This window comes from Stegostoma tigrinum, chromosome 38, assembly GCF_030684315.1.
Source record: "Stegostoma tigrinum isolate sSteTig4 chromosome 38, sSteTig4.hap1, whole genome shotgun sequence".
NCBI classification, from domain to species: Eukaryota; Metazoa; Chordata; class Chondrichthyes; order Orectolobiformes; family Stegostomatidae; genus Stegostoma; species Stegostoma tigrinum.
The window spans coordinates 22,490,510-22,513,951 of NC_081391.1; the positions used below are offsets into that span (position 1 = coordinate 22,490,510).

Below are 23,442 nucleotides of genomic sequence, written 5' to 3' on the forward strand. Positions count from 1 at the left end.
CCTTCTCGAGGTGGGCTTTCTAATTTGACTTGACCTGACCTCTTGGGTGTGGGTCTTTCCAGGCATCATAAATAAAGGGTGGCTAATCTGTTTCTACGCCACAGGAATTTCTGTTGGTAATTTTAGCTCTTTAGCAATTCTGGAAGCCAAAACAGTTTGTTTTGCAGGGCTGGGGAAATTCCCCTTTAAGACATCCCAGAGAAACCAGAGGAACTGATGTCATGGAAGGGGTGGTGCGGCTGGTCTTTAAATGCAATTGGCTCAGCAGAGGAAATCCAGAACCGAAAATAAGAAGGGGCCTGGAGCTGGTAATGGTGAAGGGCAGCACAGAAGCCTGGCATTAACTGGTTGCTGCAAAACTGAAGCAGATTCTTTCAGTCTATGAAGGGACAGTTTGAAATTAAAGAGTGAGGTAAAGATGCGTTCATTCAGTTCACTGAGATAGCCGCCCTCTGGACGGTGCTGAGTTTCCACTTCGAAACCAGTCCGTAGTAACAAAACCTTTAACAGTCATCGTCGCAGAAAGAAATTGATGTCAATGTGGTTTGGTGGCGAGATAGGGTGAGGAAAGCAGATGGTATTGCGGAGATCAGCAAGTTCCTGCTTGCAGGATCCATCAACTGTGCGTGTGCAGGCAGGTTCCCCCCCACCCCCCCGGGGGCGCAGACGGGAGCCCCCACTCATTCTTTCTTTCCCCCCGCCCCGGGAGTGCAGACGGGGCCACCACCCCACACCACCCCACCCCACCCCACCCGGCTCTGCCCCGGGAGCGCAGCCGGGAGCCCCCCCACCCCACCCGGCTCTGCCCCGGGAGCGCAGACGGGAGCCCCCCCCCACCCCCACCCGGCTCTGCCCCGGGAGCGCAGACGGGAGCCCCCCCACCCCACCCGGCTCTGCCCCGGGAGCGCAGACGGGAGCCCCCCCACCCCCACCCGGCTCTGCCCCGGGAGCGCAGACGGGAGCCCCCCCACCCCCACCCGGCTGTGCCCCGGGAGCGCAGACGGGAGCCCCCCCCCCCCCCACCCGGCTGTGCCCCGGGAGCGCAGACGGGAGCCCCCCCACCCCCACCCGGCTGTGCCCCGGGAGCGCAGACGGGAGCCCCCCCCACCCCACCCCACCCGGCTCTGCCCCGGGAGCGCAGACGGGAGCCTCCCCACCCCCACCCGGCTCTGCCCCGGGAGCGCAGACGGGAGCCCCCCACCCCCACCCGGCTCTGCCCCGGGAGCGCAGACGGGAGCCCCCCCACCCCACCCGGCTCTGCCCCGGGAGCGCAGACGGGAGCCCCCCCACCCCACCCGGCTCTGCCCCGGGAGCGCAGACGGGAGCCTCCCCACCCCCACCCCCACCCGGCTCTGCCCCGGGAGCGCAGACGGGAGCCCCCCCACCCCCACCCCCACCCCCACCCGGCTCTGCCCCGGGAGCGCAGACGGGACCCCCCCCACCCCACGGCTCTGCCCCGGGAGCCCCCCCACCCCACGGCTCTGCCCCGGGAGCGCAGACGGGAGCCCCCCACCCCTCCTCCCGGCTCTGCCCCGGGAGCGCAAACAGCTGGTTGGGTTGATGATGTCATTCATCAGATCCCCATGGGCAACTGTGATGACATCACTGCTGTGAGATGATGTCATCCTCAGCTCCACACATGGGGACCCGATGACATCACGCTCACTCGCAGAAGCAAGGAGGTTCTGTTGAGCACATTGTTAGTGATGCTTGGCCTCGAGGTCCTGTCACTGGTCTCTTCATGCCGCGACCCTGCCAGTGATCTCTGCTCCTGGGTTTAAATCTTGTCACGTCAGATGGTTACGTTTGGTTTCAAACTTAAATTTTGGTTTCATTTGTCTCAGAAGCCTATTGGGGGGTTCAGGACACATTTTCTCGGGAAGGAAATCTGTTGGCCTGTGCTCGTAACCATCAATCTCAGCATCGTTACATTGTAGAATGAGGCCATTCAGCCCATTGAGTACATACTAGCAGGGCAAGTGCCATCTCTTCGCTATTATGTACACTTTCGGGTGAATTTTTGATCGAGCCTGCCTCCACCGTCCCCTCAGGGTGTATATACGTGGAAGGCACAGGAGACCTTTGTTTCGAATCCTCCCATGGCAAATGGGGCAATTTCTATTCATGACCATAGTAAATTGTGGTGCTGGCTCAAAGGGCCGAATGGCCTACTCCAGCACCTGTTGTCTATTGTCTATTCACTAAAAATTTGGTATTAAGACTCTAATGATGACTCCATTGTTGATTGCCATTTAAAACCCATCTGGTTCACTAATGTTCTTTATGACTGGAAACTGCTGTCCTTACTTGGCCTGATCTGCACGTGACTCCAGACTCAGAACAATATGGTTGTCTCTAAACTGCTGTCTGGGCACTGACGGGTGGGGTGTTAGTGCTGGTCTGGCCAGTAATACCCGTGATGCTGCGAAAGAATTAAAAATAAAACTCCAGACCCTGAGTACGCACTGTGTGAAGAGGTTTATCCTCGTGTTGCCTTTGTATCTTTTCCCAGTTATGTTAAATTTGTGCCCCCTCATTCAGTTTTGTCTGAATTTATTCGGTCGAGGCCTCCTGGTGACTGCAGTCCCACAGCAATGTGGTTAACTCCCCGTGACTCCTGAGCAATTAGGGGCGGCCAATAAATGCTGGCCCAGTCAATGCACCCACATCCTGTGAACGAATCCAAAGCAAAAAATTCACCCTTAGAGTTTAATGATCATCTGTGGATGGCCGCTCTTGGACGTGGAGTGAATTCAAGAGAATTCTGAGAGAATGGTTCCAGGAATGAGGAATGGAGTTGGGGGAAAACTTTGGGACAATGATGGCTGATTTCCTTCGGGAAGAGCTGAGAGGAGAGCAAGCCAATTTATTCCAAATCATGAGATTTCTGGACAGAGTTTGTTTGTGGAAGACTTTCCTACTTGTGAATGAGAGGGCATAAAATTTAAAGTAATTGGGAACACAAGCAAAAGGGAAGTGAGGAGAAACCTCTTCACAAGGTGAATATTTAGGGAATGCAGTAAGATGGTGGAGAGTAAGATGGAGGCAGGTTCGATCGAGACTTACAGGAAGTTACCTGAAGTGCACAAGAGTAACAGAGAGATGAGCTGGGTGAAGACTGATGGGCTGAATGGCCTCTTTCAGCCCTATAATGATTCCGTGATTGACTATAAGTTTTTTTTTAATTATTTGTGAAAGGGGTTTTCGGTTAGTCAGGTGGTTGGACCTGCTGGTTTGTGACGCCAGCAGAGTGGGATTGATTCCCAGCTGAGGTTACTGTGAATGACTTCCTCAATCTGTCCCCTTGCCTGAGGCTTGGTGACCCTCAGGTTAAAGCCCCCATCAGATGTCCCCCTCTAATGAGAGACCACACCAGTGGACTGGGTAAGACTTTACCATCTTTCATTGGCAAATGCCAGAAAAAAAACTTCTGAGGATGCTTCTGAGGAACGGTCACCAGACCCAAAACATTAACTCTGTTTTCTCCTCCACAGATGCTGCCAGACCTGCTGAGCTTTTCCAGCAACTTTGTGTTCCTGATTTACAGCATCCTCAGTTCTTTTGGCTTTTATCAGAAGAAAAAAGAAAGGTGGTTCAGTGGTTAGCACTGCTGCCTCACAGATCTGGGGACCCGGGTTTGATTCCACCGTCAGGTGACTGTCTGTGTGGATTTTACGCATTCTCCCTGTTTCTGTACCTGTTTCCTCCAAGTCTTCCGGTTTTGTCCCACAGTGCATCCAGGGATATGCAGGTTGGGGTGGGATTGGCCGTGCTAAATTGTCCCCATAGTGCTCAGGGATCTGCAGGTTAGGGTGGATTGGCCGTGATAAATTGCCCCATAGTGCCCAGGGATCTGCAGGCTGGGGGGGTTAGTCATGGGAAATGCAGGGTGGGTCTTGATGGGATACCCTCCAGGTGGTTGGTGTGGACTTGATGGGCCAAGTGGCCTGCTTGCTCACTGGTAGGGATTCTATGGAAAAGCACAGGACACTCCAGATTGCAGTCTTTATAAAACCCAGGGATGTGGGTTGGTAAACTCAGGTAGGCTTGGTTTTGTTGCTGGGAGACTGAGAGCCTCAGACAGCTGGAACTACGCTCCCTAAGAGCCAAATTCCCCTCCATTTCCTGATTCTCTCAGCTGTATAGAAACAGAGGAGGAAGGGGGCAGGCAAAATATTCTCAGTGGTTTGAGCTGGTAATTATCTCATGTTTTTATAAACAAAGTAACTAAGGGCACTTGTGGTGCAATGGCAGTGTCCCTACCTCTGGACTGGGTTCAAGTTCCACCTGCTCTGGAAGTCCAATACAACCTCTCCCAGAAGGTTGATCAGAAAATATCCAAACCACCTGCTCAGTTTGTGGAATCTTGCTGTGTGTCTTGTGGCTCACGCCCAAAGAACTTCAGTGGCAGTGAAGCATTTTGAGGCATCTAGTGGCCGCGACAGGTGCTATACAAATGCGTGCCTTTCTTCCTTGTTGGGTGGATGCTGAGAGACGCTTCCCGTAGTTAGAGGATCACAGTCTTGGGGTACGGGAATGGCCTCTTTCACAAAGCATGGGCATGAGGCTGATGGAAGGTTGAAGAAAGATCTCACACAGCACCAGGTTATGGTCCATCAGGTTTATTTGAAAACAGAAGCTGTTGGAGCCTCACTCCTTCCTCAGCTGTTAGTGAGGTGGTATCAGACACAATGTCGAAGTAAAAGATCACACCACTTATGATGATGTGTTAAACAAACCGAAGATAATCTTTAATCAGTTAGGAGGTTTTAATTGATTAATATGTATATGTAAATCCCCAAATTCCTTTCATGTCACTGCCCTGAGAGAACTAAAGGTTTTATCAGTGTAAAGAAGACGTGACATTTTAGGTCAGACAATGCATGTTAGGGTGTGAGGCCATGTTTAGAATCTTTGTGTTTTGGCTCGGAAGTCAGACTGGCTTCATTTTTGAATTAGCAACCTATAAAATGCAACATTGAATGACTGTCCATAAATTATGTGTTTTTTGTACAAAATAGAATGTATCTGCAAACACACATTTACCCCATAGATGTGTGTGTGTGTGTGTGTGTGTGTGTGTCTGTGTGTCTGAGAGAGAGAATGAGTGTGTGTATGTGAGGGTCGGGAGAGATGCTACAACAACAGATGAATGGACACTGAGCATCAATCGCCAGACAGGAATGTTCCCTCCCATTGGCGAACATGTCAGTGCTCCAGGGCTTTCAACCTCAGATGTTCAGGTAAACATCCTCCAAGGTGGACTTCAGGATACATAACAACGCAGAGTTGCCGAGCAGGGGCTGATAGCCAAGTTCTGTCCCCGTGAGGACAGCCTCAACCGGGATCCAGGGTTCGTGTTGCACTACAGGTGACCCTGACCACACTACACTCTCACACATGCACACACCTTCACACCCCCTCATACGCACACACGCGTGCGTGAATCTATGGGGTGAATTTGTATTTGCAAATACATTCTATTTTCATCAGAAAGCATACCACGTAGACTATCTGTAACTTGTGTTTTATAAATTCATACTTTAGAAATAAAGCCAGTCTGACTCCAAGCCAAAACACAAACAGATTCTAAACATGGCCTCACACCCTAACATGCATTGTCTGACCTAAAGTGTCACGTCTTCTTTACACTGATAAAACCTTTAGTTCTCTCAGGGCAGTGACATGAAAGGAATTTGGGGATTTACATATACATATTAATCAATTAAAACCTTCTAACTGATTAAAGATTATCTTCGGTTTGTTTAACACATCATCATCAGTAGTGTGACCCCTTTGATCTTTCACTTATAAGTTGCATGTCTGATACCACCCCTCTCACTAACACCTGAGGAAGGAGCGAGGCTCTGAAAGCTTATGATTTCAAATAAACCTGTTGGACTATAACCTGGTATTCTGTGATTTCTGACATCGTCCACCCCAGCCCAACACCGGCACATCCACATCGAAGAAAGATCTCGCTCAATGTCAGAAAATTTGTCTTGTGTTGTGCCACATTCTCCCAAAATGTCTTTCTTATCTTCTCAGCACCAGCTTCTCATTTCTCCCCTTCTACATTGCCATTGCCACCTCCCTGCCCTGCCCTGGATTATTCCTCCTCATTGTTTTTGTTCCTGAGCATCAGTTCATCACACAGGTGATGGCCTTGTGGTATTACCGGGAGCAATTAATCCTGAGATGTGGGTAATGCTGTGGGCACCCAGGTTTGAATCCCACCATGGCAGATGGTGGAATTTGAATCTGAAATTAAGAGTCTAACAATGACCACAAAACTGTTGCTGATTGTTGGACAAACCCATCTGGTTCATTTCAGAGACAGTAGGAACTGCAGATGCTGGAGAATCTGAGATAACAAGGTGTGGAGCTGGATGAGCAGGAAAGCTTCAGAAAAATGAAGAAGGGTCTCGACTCGAAATGTCAGCTTTCATGCTCCTCTGATGCTGCTTGGCCTGCTGTGTTTATCCAGCTTTACACTTTGTTATTAAAATGTGAGGCTGGATGAACACAGCAGGCCAAGCAGCATCTCAGGAGCACAAAAGCTGACGTTTCGGGCCTAGACTCTTCATCAGAGAGGGGGGTGGGGAGAGGGAACTGGAATAAATAGGGAGAGAGGGGGAGGCGGACCGAAGATGGAGAGTAAAGCAGATAGGTGGAGAGAGTATAGGTGGGGAGGTAGGGAGGGGATAGGTCAGTCTAGGGAAGATGGACAGGTCAGGGAGGTGGGATGAGGTTAGTAGGTAGCTGGGGGTGCGGCTTGGGGTGGGAGGAAGGGATGGGTGAGAGGAAGAACCGGTTAGGGAGGCAGAGATAGGTTGGACTGGTTTTGGGATGCAGTGGGTGGGGGGGGAAGAGCTGGGCTGGTTGTGTGGTGCAGTGGGGGGAGGGGACGAACTGGGCTGGTTTAGGGAGCAACCTGTCTCTGCCTCCCTAACCGGTTCTTCCTCTCACCCATCCCTTCCTCCCACCCCAAGCCGCACCCCCAGCTACCTACTAACCTCATCCCACCTCCTTGACCTGTCCATCTTCCCTGGACTGACCTATCCCCTCCCTACCTCCCCACCTATACTCTCTCCACCTATCTTCTTTACTCTCCATCTTCGGTCCGCCTCCCCCTCTCTCCCTATTTATTCCAGTTCCCTCTCCCCATCCCCCTCTCTGATGAAGGGTCTAGGCCCGAAACGTCAGCTTTTATGCTCCTGAGATGCTGCTGGGCCTGCTGTGTTCATCCAGCCTCACATTTTATTATCTTGGAATTCTCCAGCATCTGCAGTTCCCATTATCTCTTACACTTTGTTATCTCTGGTTCATTTCAGGGAAGGAATCTACCATCCTTACCTGGTCTGGCCTACATGTGACTCCAGACCCACAGCAATGTGGTTGACTCTTAACTGCCCTCTGGGCAATTAGGGATGGGCAATAAATGCAGTCTATCCAGCGATGCTCACATCCCATGAATGAAATTTTTATAAATTCCTACTTTTTGCTTTGATCCCAACAGAATGGGCTCCCAGAAACCGTTGTTATATGATTGGCTTATTGAGCAGATAGACAGTGGTCAATACCCTGGCCTCTGTTGGCTGAATGCAGAGAAAACAAGATTCCAGATTCCATGGAAACATCGCTCGAGGCAGGACATTTCCGAAGATGACTCCAAAATATTTCAGGTGCAGCTGTGTCAACTTCCTGCTTGTCCAAAAATGATTGGTGACTTGATTTTCTAAGTAGTCCTTATTGTCTCTAATTCTATTCTCATGCTTAAAAGCAAACGTGTTGGTTTGTAATGCCCTTATAGGGCTTTGCATGTGAACATTGAATTGGCTGCATGGGTGTTTTTAACTAGTTGGGTGGGTAGTAGCTTCAGAAAGTGTCGTGATTTTTTTTGGTGGAGGGCAGGTCGCTGAGTTTTGCAAAATAGCACTACAGAGTATATGAGGAAAACAAACTCTTACTCATTAATGTAACATTGCTTGCTGTGTAACTCTATAGAATTCCTAAATAAAAACTTGATTGAACTGCAGATGCCATAAATCAGAAACAAAACCAGAAGTTGCTGGAAAAGCTCAGCAGGGCTGGCAGCATCTGTGGAGAGAAATCAGAGTCCGGTGACCCTCCCTCGCCTCACTCTGCCCCAAAACATTAACTCTGGCTGAGCTCCAAACCTGCTGAGCTTTTCCTGCAATTTCTAATTTTCGCTCGACAGAATCGTTGGTCGCTCAGCAATTTAAAGATTGGCAATAATAATGGCACAAGTTCCTGTTTATTCAGGACATTGGGGATAACAGACTGTGTGTATTTGTATGGAAGCCCGATTTGTTCAGCAGGGGAAGGATTAATACATTTGAAACGTGCTACAGGCTTGGGCGATAGCAAGTGGCCGGTACAAGCCAGGGATCAATGCTGCTGACCCTATTGTGTGGAAGAGAAACTTGCGCAGCGCTCTCAATAGGAACAGTCGTTTTCGACGTGTGGTTGACAATAGGAATGACTCTGAGAAACCCCACCTGATTTATGAGATCCAGAGCACTGGTGAGTATGAGAATCCCAGAACCCAGTCATACTGCTCCCTCAAGGCTACACGAGGCTACGTTCTCCAATCTCTGGAAAGGCATACTTTATTTATTATTACGACTAGACAATATTTATTGCCTGTCCCCAGTTGCCCTTGAGACCATGCCTTGAACTGCTGAAGTCCGTGTTCTTTGGGTAAACTCACAATGCTGTTAGGAAGGGAGTTGCAGGGTTGGCACTGCTGTCTCATGGCGCCAGGGTCCCAGGTTTGATTCCACCCTTGGGCAACTGTCTGGGTGGACTTTGCACATTCTCCCCGTGTCTTTGCGGGTGCTCCGGTTTCCACCCATGGTCCAAAGATGTGCAGGTTAGGCTGGATTGGCCATGCTAAATTGCCCATAGTGTTCAGGGGTGTGTGTAGCTTAGGTGGGTTATAGGCCGATGTGTCAGGGTGGGATGCACCAAGGGTTGGTGCGAACTTGTTGGGCTAACGGGCCTGTTTCCATACTGTCAGGATTCTATTCTATTAAGATATTGACCCCCTGGCACTGAAGGAGCAGCTATGTATTTTGAAGTCAGAATGGTGAGAGGCTTGGAGGGCAATTTGCAGAAGGTGATGTTCCCATCTATAAGCACTTTAGTTGAGACCAAAACATTTCAACATTTTGGGGGCAGCATGGTGGCTCAGTGGTTAGCACTGCAGCCTCGCAGTGCCAGGGACCCAGGTTTGATTCCACCCTCAGGCAACTGTGTGGAGTTTACACGTTCTCCCCGTGTCCGCGTGGGTTTGTACCGTGTGCTCCGGTTTCCGCCCACAGTCTAAAGATGTGCAGGTTAGGGTGGATTGGCCGATGATAAATTGCCCATTGTGATCGGGGATGTGTACGTTAGGTGAGTTAGGCATGGGAAATGCAGGGCTACAGAGATGGGGTGGACCTGGATGGGATGCTCTTCAGAGGGTTAGTGTAAACCCGATGGGCTGAATGGCCTGCTTCCGTATTGTAGGGATTCTATGATCCTAAGAAGGAATTTGATATAGTTCTCGGGGGCTCAAGGGATCAAAAAGTACGGGTGAGGAAGCAGGAGCCAGCTATTGAGTCGAATGATCGGCCATGATCATATTGAATATTCGAGCAGGCCTGAAGGGCTGAATAGCCTACTCCTGCAGCTCATTTGTATGTGGTAGAGGTCATAGTTTTGGAAGGTGCTGTTAAAGGAGCCTCAGTGTATCTTGTAGATGGTACACGCTGCTGCTACTGAGTGTCGGTGGTGGAGGGAGTGGATGTTTGTGGATGTGATGCCAATCAAGCGGCTGCTTTGTCCTGGATGGTGTTAAGCTTCTTGAGTGTTGTTGGAGCCTCCCCCATCCAGGCAAGTGGGGAGTATCCCATCACACTCCTGACTTGTGCCTTGTAGATGGTGGACAGGCTTTGGGGAGTCGGGAGGTGAGTTACTCACTGCAGTATTCCCAGCTTCTGGCCTGCTCTTGTAGCGGCTGTGTTTAAATGGCAAGTCCAGTTGAGTTTCTGGTCAATGATAACCACCAGACTGTTGATAGTGGGGGATTTGGTGATGGTAACACCATTGAATGGGTCTCTTTGGAGATGGTCAATGCCTGGCATTTGTGTGGTGTGAATGTTCCTTGCCATTTGTTTGCCCAAGCCTGGATGCTGTTCAGATCTTGTTGCATTTGGACATGGGACTGCTTCAATAGCTGAGGAGTCATGAATGGTGCTGAATATTGTGCAATCATCGGCGAATATCCCTACTTCTAACCCTATGACAGAGGGAAGGTCATTGATGAAGCAGCTAAAGATGCTTGTGCATAGGCCACTACTCTGAGGAATCCGGGCTGTTGTGACACAGTAGTGTTATCCATGACTCTGAACCAGGAGGCTGGGGTTCAAGCCCCACCAGGTTCAGAAGTGTGTAATAGTGTTTCTGAATAAATAGATTAGCACCTATTTACTGTAAGGAAGCTCTGATGAGATGTCCTGGAGTTGAGATACTTGACCTGTAACAGCCACAACCATCTGTGCCAGGTAAGACTCCATCCCGTGAGATGTGCTTCCTGATTCCCTTGAACTTCCCAACCTTCAGATTCAAGTGTCAGTTTCAGCTCTGATGAAGAGCCCTATAGACTGGAAACGTTAGTGTGTTGTGTCTTTGCAGATGCCGTCTGACCCGCTCTGACCTCCAGCGTTTGGTGTTGTTGGTTCACATTCATTGCCGATGCCTACTGTGCACTGTTTCTTAGAAAATGCCTGGGACAAAAGCTCCTGGAGAACAGAAAATGCATTCAGTTCTCCAGGTGATTGAGAGAGTCAGAAGAGGAAATGCTAGCAATTTTCTTCAGGCAGAATCTGAGGGAGAGAAGTTACTAGAGAGTCCTACAGCCCAGAGGGAGGCCCTTCGGCCCAAATTGGTCCGTGTTGACCAAAATGTCTGTCCACACTAACCCCATTTCGGTAACCCCACTTGGCCCATATCCTTCTAAACTTTTCATTTTCATGTATTTTTCCAAATGCCTTTTAAATCTTGATAACCTCTTGTGGGATCTGGAAGAATGGGATTTGACTGAAAGCCATAGTTGAGATGCAGCGAGGGTTCTGGAAAAGGAAATGGTGCTGTGGTAATATCACTGAAATAGTAATCCAGAAATCTCAGTAAGTGTCCTGGGGACATGGGGTTCAAATCTGACCATGGCAGACGGTGAGATTTGAACTCAATGATCGAAAAAGCTGGTCTAATGGATCATTGGTCTGTGTTCGAACCCTTCTAATTTATGGTAGTCTTTTCAGGAAGGAGAACTACCGTCCTTATGCAGTCTGGTCTACATGTGACTCCAGACCCACAGCAATGTGATTGACTCTTTACTGTCTTCTGAAATGGCAGCCCAAGGGCAATTAGGGATGGGCAATAAATACTCCCCATGCCAGTGTCTCCCGTGAGGTTACAGAGAAAGACACTGACATGGTATGAATCCTTTGGCTTCTGCAAGTGACTTCTCACTGTGTGGTGTTATAAAGCTGACTCTGCTTTGCTGAACTTGGCTTCATCTTGTTCCCTTTCTCTAAAAGGCCAGAAGGGTGGGGCCAGTGTCGAGGAAGAGAGTGACGAAGTCAGTTCTGTGATCGACAGTGTCAGCCCTGGGCTCTCCACGGGTTCAGCACCCAGCGTGGTATGTGTTACACTTCTTATGGTGTTCGATAACCCCGCTAGCTGGGGTGGGGGTGGTTTGTGAATGAGGAGTGAAATAATTTCCACACTGCCGTTCATTTCCTTTCTCTGTGTTGCATGATTCTCCAGTTTTCCCTTGAATCCATTGATACCGTTCACCTTGTTTATTCCTTGTGATTGTGAGGACCGCATTCTCTTTCTCTCTCTGGGCAAAGAGCTCTCTCCTGAAATTCCTCTTGGATTATGAGCAGCTGTTTAGTGTTGACGGTTTTCCATCCAGTCCGGTCTTTTTCTCTTTCCGCAGCGGAGGTGCAGTTTTTGTTGAAATGGGTGCCGACTGGGCAGGTTGACACAGCTACACACTCAGGCCAGACGGCTACCATGTCAGTAAAGCATGCTGGGAGTTGCACATGTCGCACCAGTGAGAAACCAGACCCAGCAAATCTATTCCGTTCACTGACTGGAGCACGAAACTGCTGGAGCTTCAATTATCTACACTGGGGTCTAACGGGGAGGGTGGGGGGCGCTGTTATCTACACTGGGGTCTAACGGGGCGGGTGGGGGGCTGTTATCTACACTGGGGTCTAACGGGGCGGGTGGGGGTTGCTGTTATCTACACTGGGGTCTAACGGGGAGAGTGGGGGGCTGTTATCTACACTGGGGTCTAATGGGGAGGGTGGGGGGCTGTTATCTACACTGGGGTCTAACGTGGAGGGTGGGGGGCGCTGTTACCTACACTGGGGTCTAACGGGGAGGGTGGGGGGCTGTTATCTACACTAGGGTCTAACGGGGAGGGTGGGGGGCGCTGTTATCTACACTGGGGTCTAACGGGGAGGGTGGGGGCTGTTATCTACACTAGGGTCTAACGGGGAGGGTGGGGGGCGCTGTTATCTACACTGGGGTCTAACGGGGAGGGTGGGGGTTGCTGTTGTCTACACTGGGGTCTAACGGGGAGGGTGGGGGGCTGTTATCTACACTGGGGTCTAACGGGGAGGGTGGGGGGCGCTGTTATCTACACTGGGGTCTAACGGGGAGAGTGGGGGGCGCTGTTATCTACACTGGGGTCTAACGGGGAGGGTGGGGGGCTGTTATCTACACTGGGGTCTAACAGGGAGGGTGGGGGGCTGTTATCTACACTGGGGTCTAACGGGGAGGGTGGGGGGGGCGCTGTTATCTACACTGGGGTCTAACGGAGAGGGTGGGGGGCGCTGTTATCTACACTGGGGTCTAACGGGGCAGGTGGGGGGCTGTTATCTACACTGGGGTCTAACAGGGAGGGTGGGGGGGGGCGCTGTTATCTACACTGGGGTCTAACGGGGCGGGTGGGGGGCTGTTATCTACACTGGGGTCTAACAGGGAGGGTGGGGGGGGCGCTATTATCTACACTGGGGTCTAATGGGGAGGGTGGGGGGGGCGCTGTTATCTACACTGGGGTCTAACGGGGAGGGTGGGGGGCTGTTATCTACACTGGGGTCTAACGGGGAGGGTGGGGGCACCTATTATCTACACTGGGGTCTAACGGGGAGGGTGGGGGGTTGTTATCTACACTGGGGTCTAACGGGGAGGGTGGGGGGCTGTTATCTACACTGGGGTCTAACGGGGCGGGTGGGGGGGTGCTGTTATCTACACTGGGGTCTAATGGGGAGGGTGGGGGTTGCTGTTATCTACACTGGGGTCTAACGGGGCGGGTGGGGGGCTGTTATCTACACTGGGGTCTAACAGGGAGGGTGGGGGGCTGTTATCTACACTGGGGTCTAATGGGGAGGGTGGGGGGGGCACTGTTATCTACACTAGGGTCTAACAGGGAGGGTGGGGGGCTGTTATCTACACTGGGGTCTAACGGGGTGGGTGGGGGGCTGTTATCTACACTGGGGTCTAACGGGGATTGTGGGGGGCGCTGTTACCTACACTGGGGTCTAACGTGGAGGGTGGGGGGCGCTGTTACCTACACTGGGGTCTAACGGGGAGGGTGGGGGGCGCTGTTACCTACACTGGGGTCTAACGGGGTGGGTGGGGGGCTGTTATCTACACTGGGGTCTAACGGGGAGGTGGGGGGCGCTGTTATCTACACTGGGGTCTAACGGGGAAGGTGGGGGGGCTGTTATCTACACTGGGGTCTAACGGGGAGGGTGGGGGGCGCTGTTATCTACACTGGGGTCTAACGGGGAGGGTGGGGGGCGCTGTTATCTACACTGGGGTCTAACGGGGAGGGTGGGGGGCTGTTATCTACACTGGAGTCTAACGGGGAGGGTGGGGGGCGCTGTTACCTACACTGGGGTCTAACGGGGTGGGTGGGGGGCTGTTATCTACACTGGGGTCTAACGGGGCGGGTGGGGGGCTGTTATCTACACTGGGGTCTAACGGGGAGGTGGGGGGCGCTGTTATCTACACTGGGGTCTAACGGGGAAGGTGGGGGGGCTGTTATCTACACTGGGGTCTAACGGGGAGGGTGGGGGGCGCTGTTATCTACACTGGGGTCTAACGGGGAGGGTGGGGGGCTGTTATCTACACTGGGGTCTAACGGGGAGGGTGGGGGGCTGTTATCTACACTGGAGTCTAACGGGGAGGGTGGGGGCGCCTATTATCTACACTGGGGTCTAACGGGGAGGGTGGGGGGTTGTTATCTACACTGGGGTCTAACGGGGAGGGTGGGGGCGCCTATTATCTACACTGGGGTCTAACGGGGAGGGTGGGGGGCTGTTATCTACACTGGGGTCTAACGGGGAGGGTGGGGGGGGTGCGCTGGTATCTACACTGGGGTCTAACGGGGAGGGTGGGGGGGCCTATTATCTACACTGGGGTCAAACGGGGAGGGTGGGGGGGGTGCGCTGGTATCTACACTGGGGTCTAACGGGGAGGGTGGGGGGGCCTATTATCTACACTGGGGTCTAACGGGGAGGGTGGGGGGGCCTATTATCTACACTGGGGTCTAACGGGGATGGTGGGGGGGCCTATTATCTACACTGGGGTCTAACGGGGAGGGTGGGGGGGCCTATTATCTACACTGGGGTCTAACGGGGAGGGTGGGGGGTGTTGTCATCAACAGTGGGGTCTAACGGGGAGGGTGGGGCGCTGTTATCTACACTGGGGTCTAATGGGGAGGGTGGGAGGGCCTATTATCTACACTGGGGTCTAACGGGGAGGGTGGGGGGCTGTTATCTACACTAGGGTCTAACGGGGAGGGTGGGGGGCGCTGTTATCTACACTGGGGTCTAACGGGGAGGGTGGGGGGGGGCGCTGTTATCCACACTGGGGTCTAACGGGGAGGGTATGGGGGCCTATTATCTACACTGGGGTTTAACAGGGAGGGTGGGGGGGCTGTTATTTACAACGTGGTCTGGCGGGGAGGGTAGGGGTGGGCTGTTATTTACAACGGGGTCTGGCGGGGAGGTTGGGGGGGGTCTGTTATTTACAATGGGGTCTGGTGGGGGTGGTCTGTTATTTACAACAGGGTCTGGCGGGGAGGGTGGGGAGGGGGGCTGTTATTTACAACGGGGTCTGGCAGGGAGGGTGGGGGGCCTGTAAGCAACTTTGGGGTCTAGTGGGGAGAGCGGGGGGAGGGGTGCAGGGAAACCAGCGTTAAAAAGACCCACAGGATTACTGACAAAAATGATGCAAAACGCAAGCTTTCCCAATGGCCAGCTTTTGGTTTATAGTTGCAGACTTGCCAGCCTTATTATAAAATTAGGACGAGTTCCCATTAACACACTGGCTATTTAAAAATAAAACACATCTCAGGATGTTTGAAAATTATCAAATTCCAAACAAAAAAGTATGATTCACATGGAGCTCATCATCACTTTCTTTTTGATCTCTCTACTTTTTTGCACTTCATCCTCATACACTCTGGAAAGAAAGTTCAAGCCTCTCGCTATAACTCAAACCCTCCATTCCCAGCAACATCCTGGTAAATCTCTTCTGAATGCACTTCATCCGTTTTTCCCTCTCTCCCTGGTATTTCACTTCAGTCACCAGTGTTGGGCTTCACGGTTCTATTTGTTTGTTCCATTTTGGTGGCCAGTTTTTGTTCTGCCATTAATGTTTTTCTTCCGGAGCTGTCTGAAGCATTTCTTTCTCATGCTCATGTCTTTCAGCCAAATGCTTTAGCCTTGTGGGATTTTTGCCTGATTCCTGCTGCTTCATATCGGCTGTGCGTTTCTCCTAATGAGTGATCCTTTTTGTTTAGAAGAGAGAGGGGTTTCTCTGGAATAGCTCGATCGTCATGTTGAGATTATAGAGGACGTTGCTGAGGCACCTGTGTGCAGTTCTGATTACCCTGTTATTTACCAGGATGTTGCTGGGAACAGAGGGTTTGAGATATAAGGAGAGGCTGGGACATTTTTTCGGAGCGTATGAGGTTGAGAGATGGCCTATAGAGGTTTATATTATCATGAGGGGTGTGGATAAGGTAAATGGCAGGCATCTTTTCCCCAGACTGAGGGATTTCAAGAGTAGGGGACATCTTTTTAAGGTGAGAGGAGAACGATTTAAAGAAAGACATTAGGGGCAACACAGAGAGTGATTTGCGAGTGCAGTGAACTTCCGGATGAAGTGGTGGATGCAGGTACAGTTACAGCGTTTAAAAGATATTTGGATAAGTACGTGAATAGGAAATGTTTGGAGGGACAAGGGCCAAACAACACAGATGGGACTAGTTTAGTTTGGGATTATGATCCTCATGGACTGGTGAGACGAAGGGTCTGCTTCTGTGCTGTCTGACTCCAGGATCAACTCAAAAACCTGTCCAGAAGACTTCTTATCCAATTCTTCTGCCTTGGGGCAGAAGGTGGCTCAGTGGTTAGCAAGCACTGCAGCCTCACAGACCCAGGAACCCGGGTTCGATTCCAGCCTCGGGCAACTGTCTGTGTGGAATTTGCACGTTCTCCCCGTGTCTGCGTGGGTTTCCTCCGAGTGCTCCGGTTTCCTCCCATAGTCCAAAGACATGCAGGCTAGGTGGATTGGCCATGCTAAATTGCCCATAGTGTTCAGGGGTGTGTGGGTAATAGGGGGATGGATCTGGGTGGGATGCTTCAAGGGGCGGTATGGACTTGTTGGGCTGAAGGGCCTGTTTCCACACTGTAGGGAATCTACTCTGATATCAGCTCTTGCTGATTCCATAATGGAACAAAACCAGGTGGGTTGCTAACTGTCCCATTATTGCAGCAGTTCCTCACTCCTCTCTCTCTGGTTCCCTTTGGAGACATCTTTATGGAGTCCACCCAGTTGTAATTTGTGACGACTTTGATTGGGTCACTCTTTGCCAGGGCGGGGGACCCTGGATCTTCACTTGCTCCTTGGATACCATAAGTTGCCATGGTTGCCTGCCTAGGCTAGAGGGTCTCTTCACAATATCCAGTGGGTGGAAGGTTCTCATAAAAGTGTCTGAAATAACTCCCCAGAAGCTGGTGTTCCATCGCCAAGTCACCCCTTATTTACGCTGTCCGTGACACTAACCTAGCTCCCTCAGAGCCAGCACTCCTGTTTATAGCTGTCAGCCTGGGCTCCCTAATTGGACCAGGTTAACAGCCTCGATCTGGGAACTCGTATTCTGTGATATCCACCTATCTGACTTTGTTACAATCATTACAAAATCGATTGATCTCTGAATTGGAGTTGTGTTTTTTTGTGTGGTGGCCCATGAGTTTGATCTGTGGGATAATCTTATCTGTGCGTTTAACAGTGCACTCTGGAGAACAGCTTGCGAGACATGATGATATTGGACCAGGCGACAGGTAAACAACATTGTTTCATTTCTATCCTGCTGAGGGTCTTTGTGTCTTCGATAGTGGCAAATCCTAGGCCTTTCCTCTCCAACAAAAAGAGTCACTCACAAGTAGATTTTCACATTTCAACTTAAGGGCACTGAAGCAAGTTTGAGCACCAGACTCCCCTCTTCCTCCCACCACAGTGTAGAGTCCAATTTGAGCGTTGTTCTAGACACAGTGAGTGGTCTGATTAGAATTGTAGCTTCAGGCATGGGGTGTTGGGAGGGGGCAAACTGTCCCTATCCCTCAGAGGTAACTGGTTTGTCTTCTCTCTATTAGCTCCCTTCTCCTTGAGGACTCAGTGGCTGGCACTCTCTGAAAGTCAGAGTTCATGCTTTGCTCCGGACATTTGAGCAACATGATCTCTCTGTCTGACAGAGGATGGTGGAGGATGGGCAGAATTTAAGTTTTGTTTCTGTTTCTACCCTCCCCCCCCCGCCACCTTAAATGCCCTAGGACTGAGGGCAACAATATAAGCACAATGATGGAGTTGAATTACAAGTCTCAATGGGGAAAGGATCTGTGGGGTTTGGAGAGAAAGGAGAGACGATGGCCCAGTGGTATTTTCGCTGGATCTGTTAATCCAGAGACCCAGGTATCGTTCTGGAGAACTGGGTTCAAATCCTGCCATGGCAGATGGTGGAATTTGAATTCAGTGAAAATCTGGAATTAAGAGTCTAATGATAACTTTGAATCGATTGTCTGGAAAAACCCATCTGATTCATTAATGTCCTTTGGGGAAGGAAACTGCCATCCTTACCTGGTCTGGCCTACATGTGACTCCATACCCACAGCAATGTGGTTGACTCTTAACTGCCCTCTGGGCAATTAGGGATGGGCAGTAAATGCTGCCTAGACAGCGACAAACTCATTCCATGAATGAATATCAAAAAAAAACTCTTCTAGTGAAAACCTCACACCATAAAATCCATCTTCACTGAACTGGAAGGATTGACATAACTTGACCCTCATGACAAGTGAGCTGAGTTCTCTGTTTGTGGCGCGCCCACTCTGAAATATCCAGTTATCCATTCACTGAACCAGGATCCTGACTACTCTCCACAACTCTTTACTTACTTTTCATAATTCAGTACAAATCCCACTCTGCCCTCTAACCAACTTGCTTTACTTTGGTGGGGCAGGCGGGTTGGGGGAAGAAAACTAGCCCTCTTTCTGAAAACAAAAAAAAAATCAATGTTAGGACACGCTGCTGGGGCAGTGGGAATTTAACCTGGAACTTCATCCACAAGTAATGAGCTGCTGATATGTCTGGACAGATTAATTCCGAGAAAAAAATGTTGTGTCATACTTGTGGAGGTGAAGGACTTGAGCCTGTGCTTTCTGGTTCATAAATGGGAACGCAGCACCAAGGTAGCCTGTCATAAGAGTAGCCCCTTTGCTTTTTTTAAAAAAAATCCCAGAAGTGCTCTTACGCAGTACTGTTTTGCTTTTCCCTGCAACAAATCACCTGTAGTTTTTTGTTCCTTATATCTGTTCAGCACCAGCAGTAAATCACCTGTGTTTTCCAACCGAATAATTTCCATGCAAATCCTGATAAGAGCAATGCAGGCTACCAAAGCAGACCAGCTCATGAACATATGCTCCAGTAAGCATACGCTGCTCTGTGTTATCTATGGAGCACGGTCTGGTTCGTTCCTGGATGCTCGCTCTTTTGGCTCAGTGGTCCCTACACCTCAGCTGGGAGGCCTGGGTTCAAATCCCATCTGCTCCAGAGGTATAATAATAACATCTCTGAACAGGCTGATTAGAAAAACAGAACTAATCTGTTCTTAGGTGCAGTGGCAGTGTCCCTATTCGGGACCGGGAGGCCCAGATTCAAGTTCCACCTGCTCCAGAGGTGTAAAATAACAACTCTGAACAGGTTGTTTAGAAAAACCAATCTGGTTCATCCCGAGGGGCTCATGTGATGCGGTAGTAATGCCCCTAACCTTTAGCCAGGAGGCCCAGGTTCAAATCCCACCTGCGTGGGCAGTAATGTCTCCGAACAGGTTGATTCCAAAACCCTGTTCCTTCCTTAAAAAGACCATCATTGACAACGTTGCCAGCCACTGGCATTGCTCACCTGGGTACCAGGGGCCTGCTCCTGTGCCCCAGGAACAGTGCCCCCCCCCACCTCCAACCTCTGCAATGGAATGCTCCATTCTGACCAGCAACCCGGTGGGATTGGAACTGCAGGTATCAGGGTGTTAGGCTGTAACTTCACCTCGGAGGGTGCCCTGAGTGTGGGCAGGAGTGCTGGCCCGGTTTGGGGGGGGGGCTGGTGCGAGGGTAACACCCACTTGGGTTGGCAGCAGGAGTGGACGACGTCGCGAACTGATCTGCAGCTGTCTCGTCTCAGGGGACGGTGGAGAAGGGACCATGATGGAAACGGGAACCGCCCTCTGTGCATCCAACTACCCTCCAGAATACGCATTCCCTCCAAGCAGCCTGAGTGAAATAAAGCCCACTGCCAGTGCACACGGTGCTTGTGCAATGCCACTCGCAGACGAAGGACCAAATAACACCTGCCCAAATGTCGGCGAGTTCCAAACACAGATGAGAGGATATTTCCAGAATGGACAGCTCGGTTAGTTTTAATTTTCTGACCTTTTTCTAGTCCCCTTCACTCTGTGTATAAACTGTGGCCCTCATTCAGTGGGTAGCTGGCAGGTTTAGCTTCGAACCAGTCGTGCCACCTGACTTCCAGATGCCGCTGGTGTGTGCAGGGGTTGTCTGCTTCATTTCATAAGGAATTCTGATTCTCCTCGGCAGCTCGTAAAGCAGATCGAAAGGTTCTATGAAAATACAAGTCGTATCTTCAATCACCGTTGTGTGAGACACAAGATTGTAAGTATGAATGCCTCTCAGAGACTGTTTCAGTGCAGTACTGAGTGAGGGAACATAAGAACTAGGAACAGGAGTCAGCCATTCAGCCCCTAGGGCCTGCTCCAACATTCAATATGACCATGGCTGACCTCATCTCGGCCTCAACTCCACACCGATGGCCACTTTAGCGAGAGTTTCAAAACTCTGCCACAGCTTTTATGTGCGAATGTGATATCTAATTTAATTTCTGAAAAATGTGAGTCCAACTGGCAGATTTTGCTCCCTAATGGAAACAGTTCCTCGCCATCGACTGGGACAGCACAGTTATCAGCATCACTGCCTCACCACATCAGGGACCCAAGTTCGATTCCACCCACAGGTGACAGTTTGTGCATTCTTCCTGTGGCAGCGTGAGATTCTGCTGGGTTTTCTGATTTCCTCACACATACCGATGATCTGCAGGTTAGATGGATTGACCATGCTATAAATTGCCCATAGTGTCCATGGATGTGCTGATTAGGTGGGTTAGCCATTGTAAATACCTAATGTCGGGATGGGATGGGATGGCATGTGACTGGGTGAGATTGTGTTCAGACGGTCTGTGTAGACTCAATTTCTGAAGAAGGGTCCCGACCCGAAATAGCTTTCCTGCTCCTCCAATGCTGCCTGGCCTGCTGCGTTCATCCGGCTCCACACTGTTTATCTCTGACTCCTGCATCGGCAGTTCTTACTATTTCTGTGTGAAAAAGTTGCTCCTTGGGTCTCTTTTAAATCTTTCCCCCTCTCACCTGTGATTTTGGGCTCCCCCACCTGGGGAAAAGACCTTGTCTATGTATCCTATCCATGCCCCTCATGATTTTAGAAACCTCTATATGGTCACCCCTCAGCCATTAACTCTGCACAGAAAATAGCCCCAGCCTATGCAGCCTCTCCCTGTAGCTCATACCCTCCAGTTCTGACAACGTCCTTGTAAATCTTGCCTGAACCCTTACAAGTTTCACAATATCCTATAGCAGGGAGACCAGAATTGTATGCAGTATACCAAAAGTGGCCTCAACAATGTCCTGTACAGCCCCAACACCAATACTAAATACACTCAACAATAAAGGTAAGCATATCAAACGCCTTCTTCACTATTCTGACTAACCGCTGACTTCTGCTCCGAGATTTTATAGAATCCCTACAGTGTGGAAGTATGCAGTTGGGCCCATTGAATGCATTATTGGACCTGCTAACCTACCCTTGAAACTCTGCATTTCCCTACACACCTTTGGGTTTTGGGAGCACCTAGAGGAAACCCACACAGACACAGGAGGACATGTAAACTCCACACAATTGCCAGAGGCTAGAATCAAACCCTGGTCCCTGGCGCTGTGAGGCTACAGTGTTAACCACTGAGCTACCATGGTAACTAAGAGGATGGTAATGGTATGGTGACAAACTTTTTTTTTAAAACAAGGTTATGGGGTCAGAGGAGGTGAAATGAGCCCTGGTCGAAGGATTGGGATGCAAAGAATTGCAGTGAACGTGGAAAATTTAAATATTCACACAAAGCTTGTGTTTCCACAGCAACCCAGTTTGAGGTAACAATCTATTATCGTGGCAGGAGGGTGAAGGAGCAGATTGTGAAGAACACTGATGGATTCCGACTGTGTTACACATCGGAATCTAAATTGCCATACCTGGACGACCTCCGGTTCCCAGAAGCGGCCTCCTGTTTGAATGACCAGCAACAAATCATGTACACAAACAGGCTGTTGGAGGGGATGGGCCAAGGGCTGATTGTGGAAGTGAGCAATAATCAGATCTGTGCGCAGAGACTCGGCAGCTGTAGGACCTTCTGGTCGATGATGGAGAACCCCAAAAGTAATGAACCTCGACAGATCTCCAGCAAGGAGCTAACCGTCCTGTATGACCTATCTCAGTTTCATCAAGGTGGGTGATGGAGGTGATAAGACACATCTCTTTGTCACATACAGACTGCTCCGCACACCTGTCAACATTCAACTCACACTTGGACTGTGAGGTATGAGTAGCATTAGTCCATTCAGCCCATCAAGTTTGCTCTATCATTCAGGCATGGCTGATATTTCTGAATTCTGTTCTCCATGTAAGCCCTGATCCCTTTACTCATCAACGTATCTATCTCTGTCTTAAATACACTCAATGACTACCCTTTCAAAAAGTCAAACTTCAGCCCCCAGGTCGTGCCTTCTGATGTCAAAAAAAATGGACACAATTGCAATGATTTCGAAAAGAAACTGGATTGTAAAACTAGTTTTGGTCATGGTGATCATCAATTGTTGTAAAATCGCATTTGATTCATCAGCATCCTTCAGGGAAGCTGACTAGGCAGGTCTCCGTGACTCTAGACCCACAGAAATGTGTTTGACTCTTAACTGCCCTCTCTGAAAACAGCCAAGTCACTCAATGAGTTCAGGGGTATTTAGGGACAGGCAATAAATGCTGGCATTGCCAGTGATACCCACATCCCATGAAAGAATAATAAAAAATTGTCTACGTTTTTAAGGACCCCATTTGCAAGAGCAGTGAGGTGAGTGGCAGGTGGACAGGTTGAAGTGAGGGATAGGTGTGGGAGCAGAGACAGAGTACATGGTGAAGTCTGAACCAGCCACTGGTATTATAACCTATATTATCTCTGTTACTGTTTGTTGGTACAGTGGTGGCTATTGCAGTTTGTCACTTCCTCCAGTGAGTTATAAAAGCACTGTAAATATTCTAAATCCTTCCTCCACAGAAATGTGTGCCTTTCTGAACTCAGAGGGAGGATCTCCGCAGTATTCCATTTGGCTGTGTTTTGGGGAGCTGTGGCCAGACCCTGGTGATAGAACCTGGAATAAGAAGCTGATCATGGTGCAGGTAAGACCAACCCGTGACAGTGACCCAGGATTTCATCCTTTGACTTCAGCCCATCCCCTACTGCCCCATAAATTCCAGCCTGAACCCAAGGCATTTCTGCTCGTATCCCGGTCCTCCCTGCCCTCCTACCCCAGACACACACATATGTGCCTGCGCCCTTAAACTCAGGGGGAATCACTCTTCCTCATTGACAGGGGGCTTTCAGACCCCGCATAGCTGGGGTGAACGGCCTGTTGGTGTTTGACATTCCACATTACCCAAG

General features: G+C 50.2%; 1 protein-coding gene across 1 annotated transcript in view; it reads left to right on the plus strand.

Moving 5' to 3' along the window:
* The first annotated feature begins 246 nt into the window (after positions 1–246).
* irf3 (interferon regulatory factor 3) overlaps positions 247–23,442 on the plus strand; it is a 28,986-nt gene continuing 5,790 nt past the window's right edge. The window contains exons 1-8 of the mRNA XM_048521621.2: positions 247–412; positions 7,520–7,685; positions 8,376–8,547; positions 11,610–11,710; positions 17,390–17,441; positions 19,834–20,061; positions 21,870–22,235; positions 23,059–23,180. Of these exons, the coding sequence (XP_048377578.1) occupies positions 7,521–7,685; positions 8,376–8,547; positions 11,610–11,710; positions 17,390–17,441; positions 19,834–20,061; positions 21,870–22,235; positions 23,059–23,180 (1,206 nt within the window). The 5' untranslated portion in view covers positions 247–412; position 7,520. The remainder of the gene's footprint in view (positions 413–7,519; positions 7,686–8,375; positions 8,548–11,609; positions 11,711–17,389; positions 17,442–19,833; positions 20,062–21,869; positions 22,236–23,058; positions 23,181–23,442) is intronic.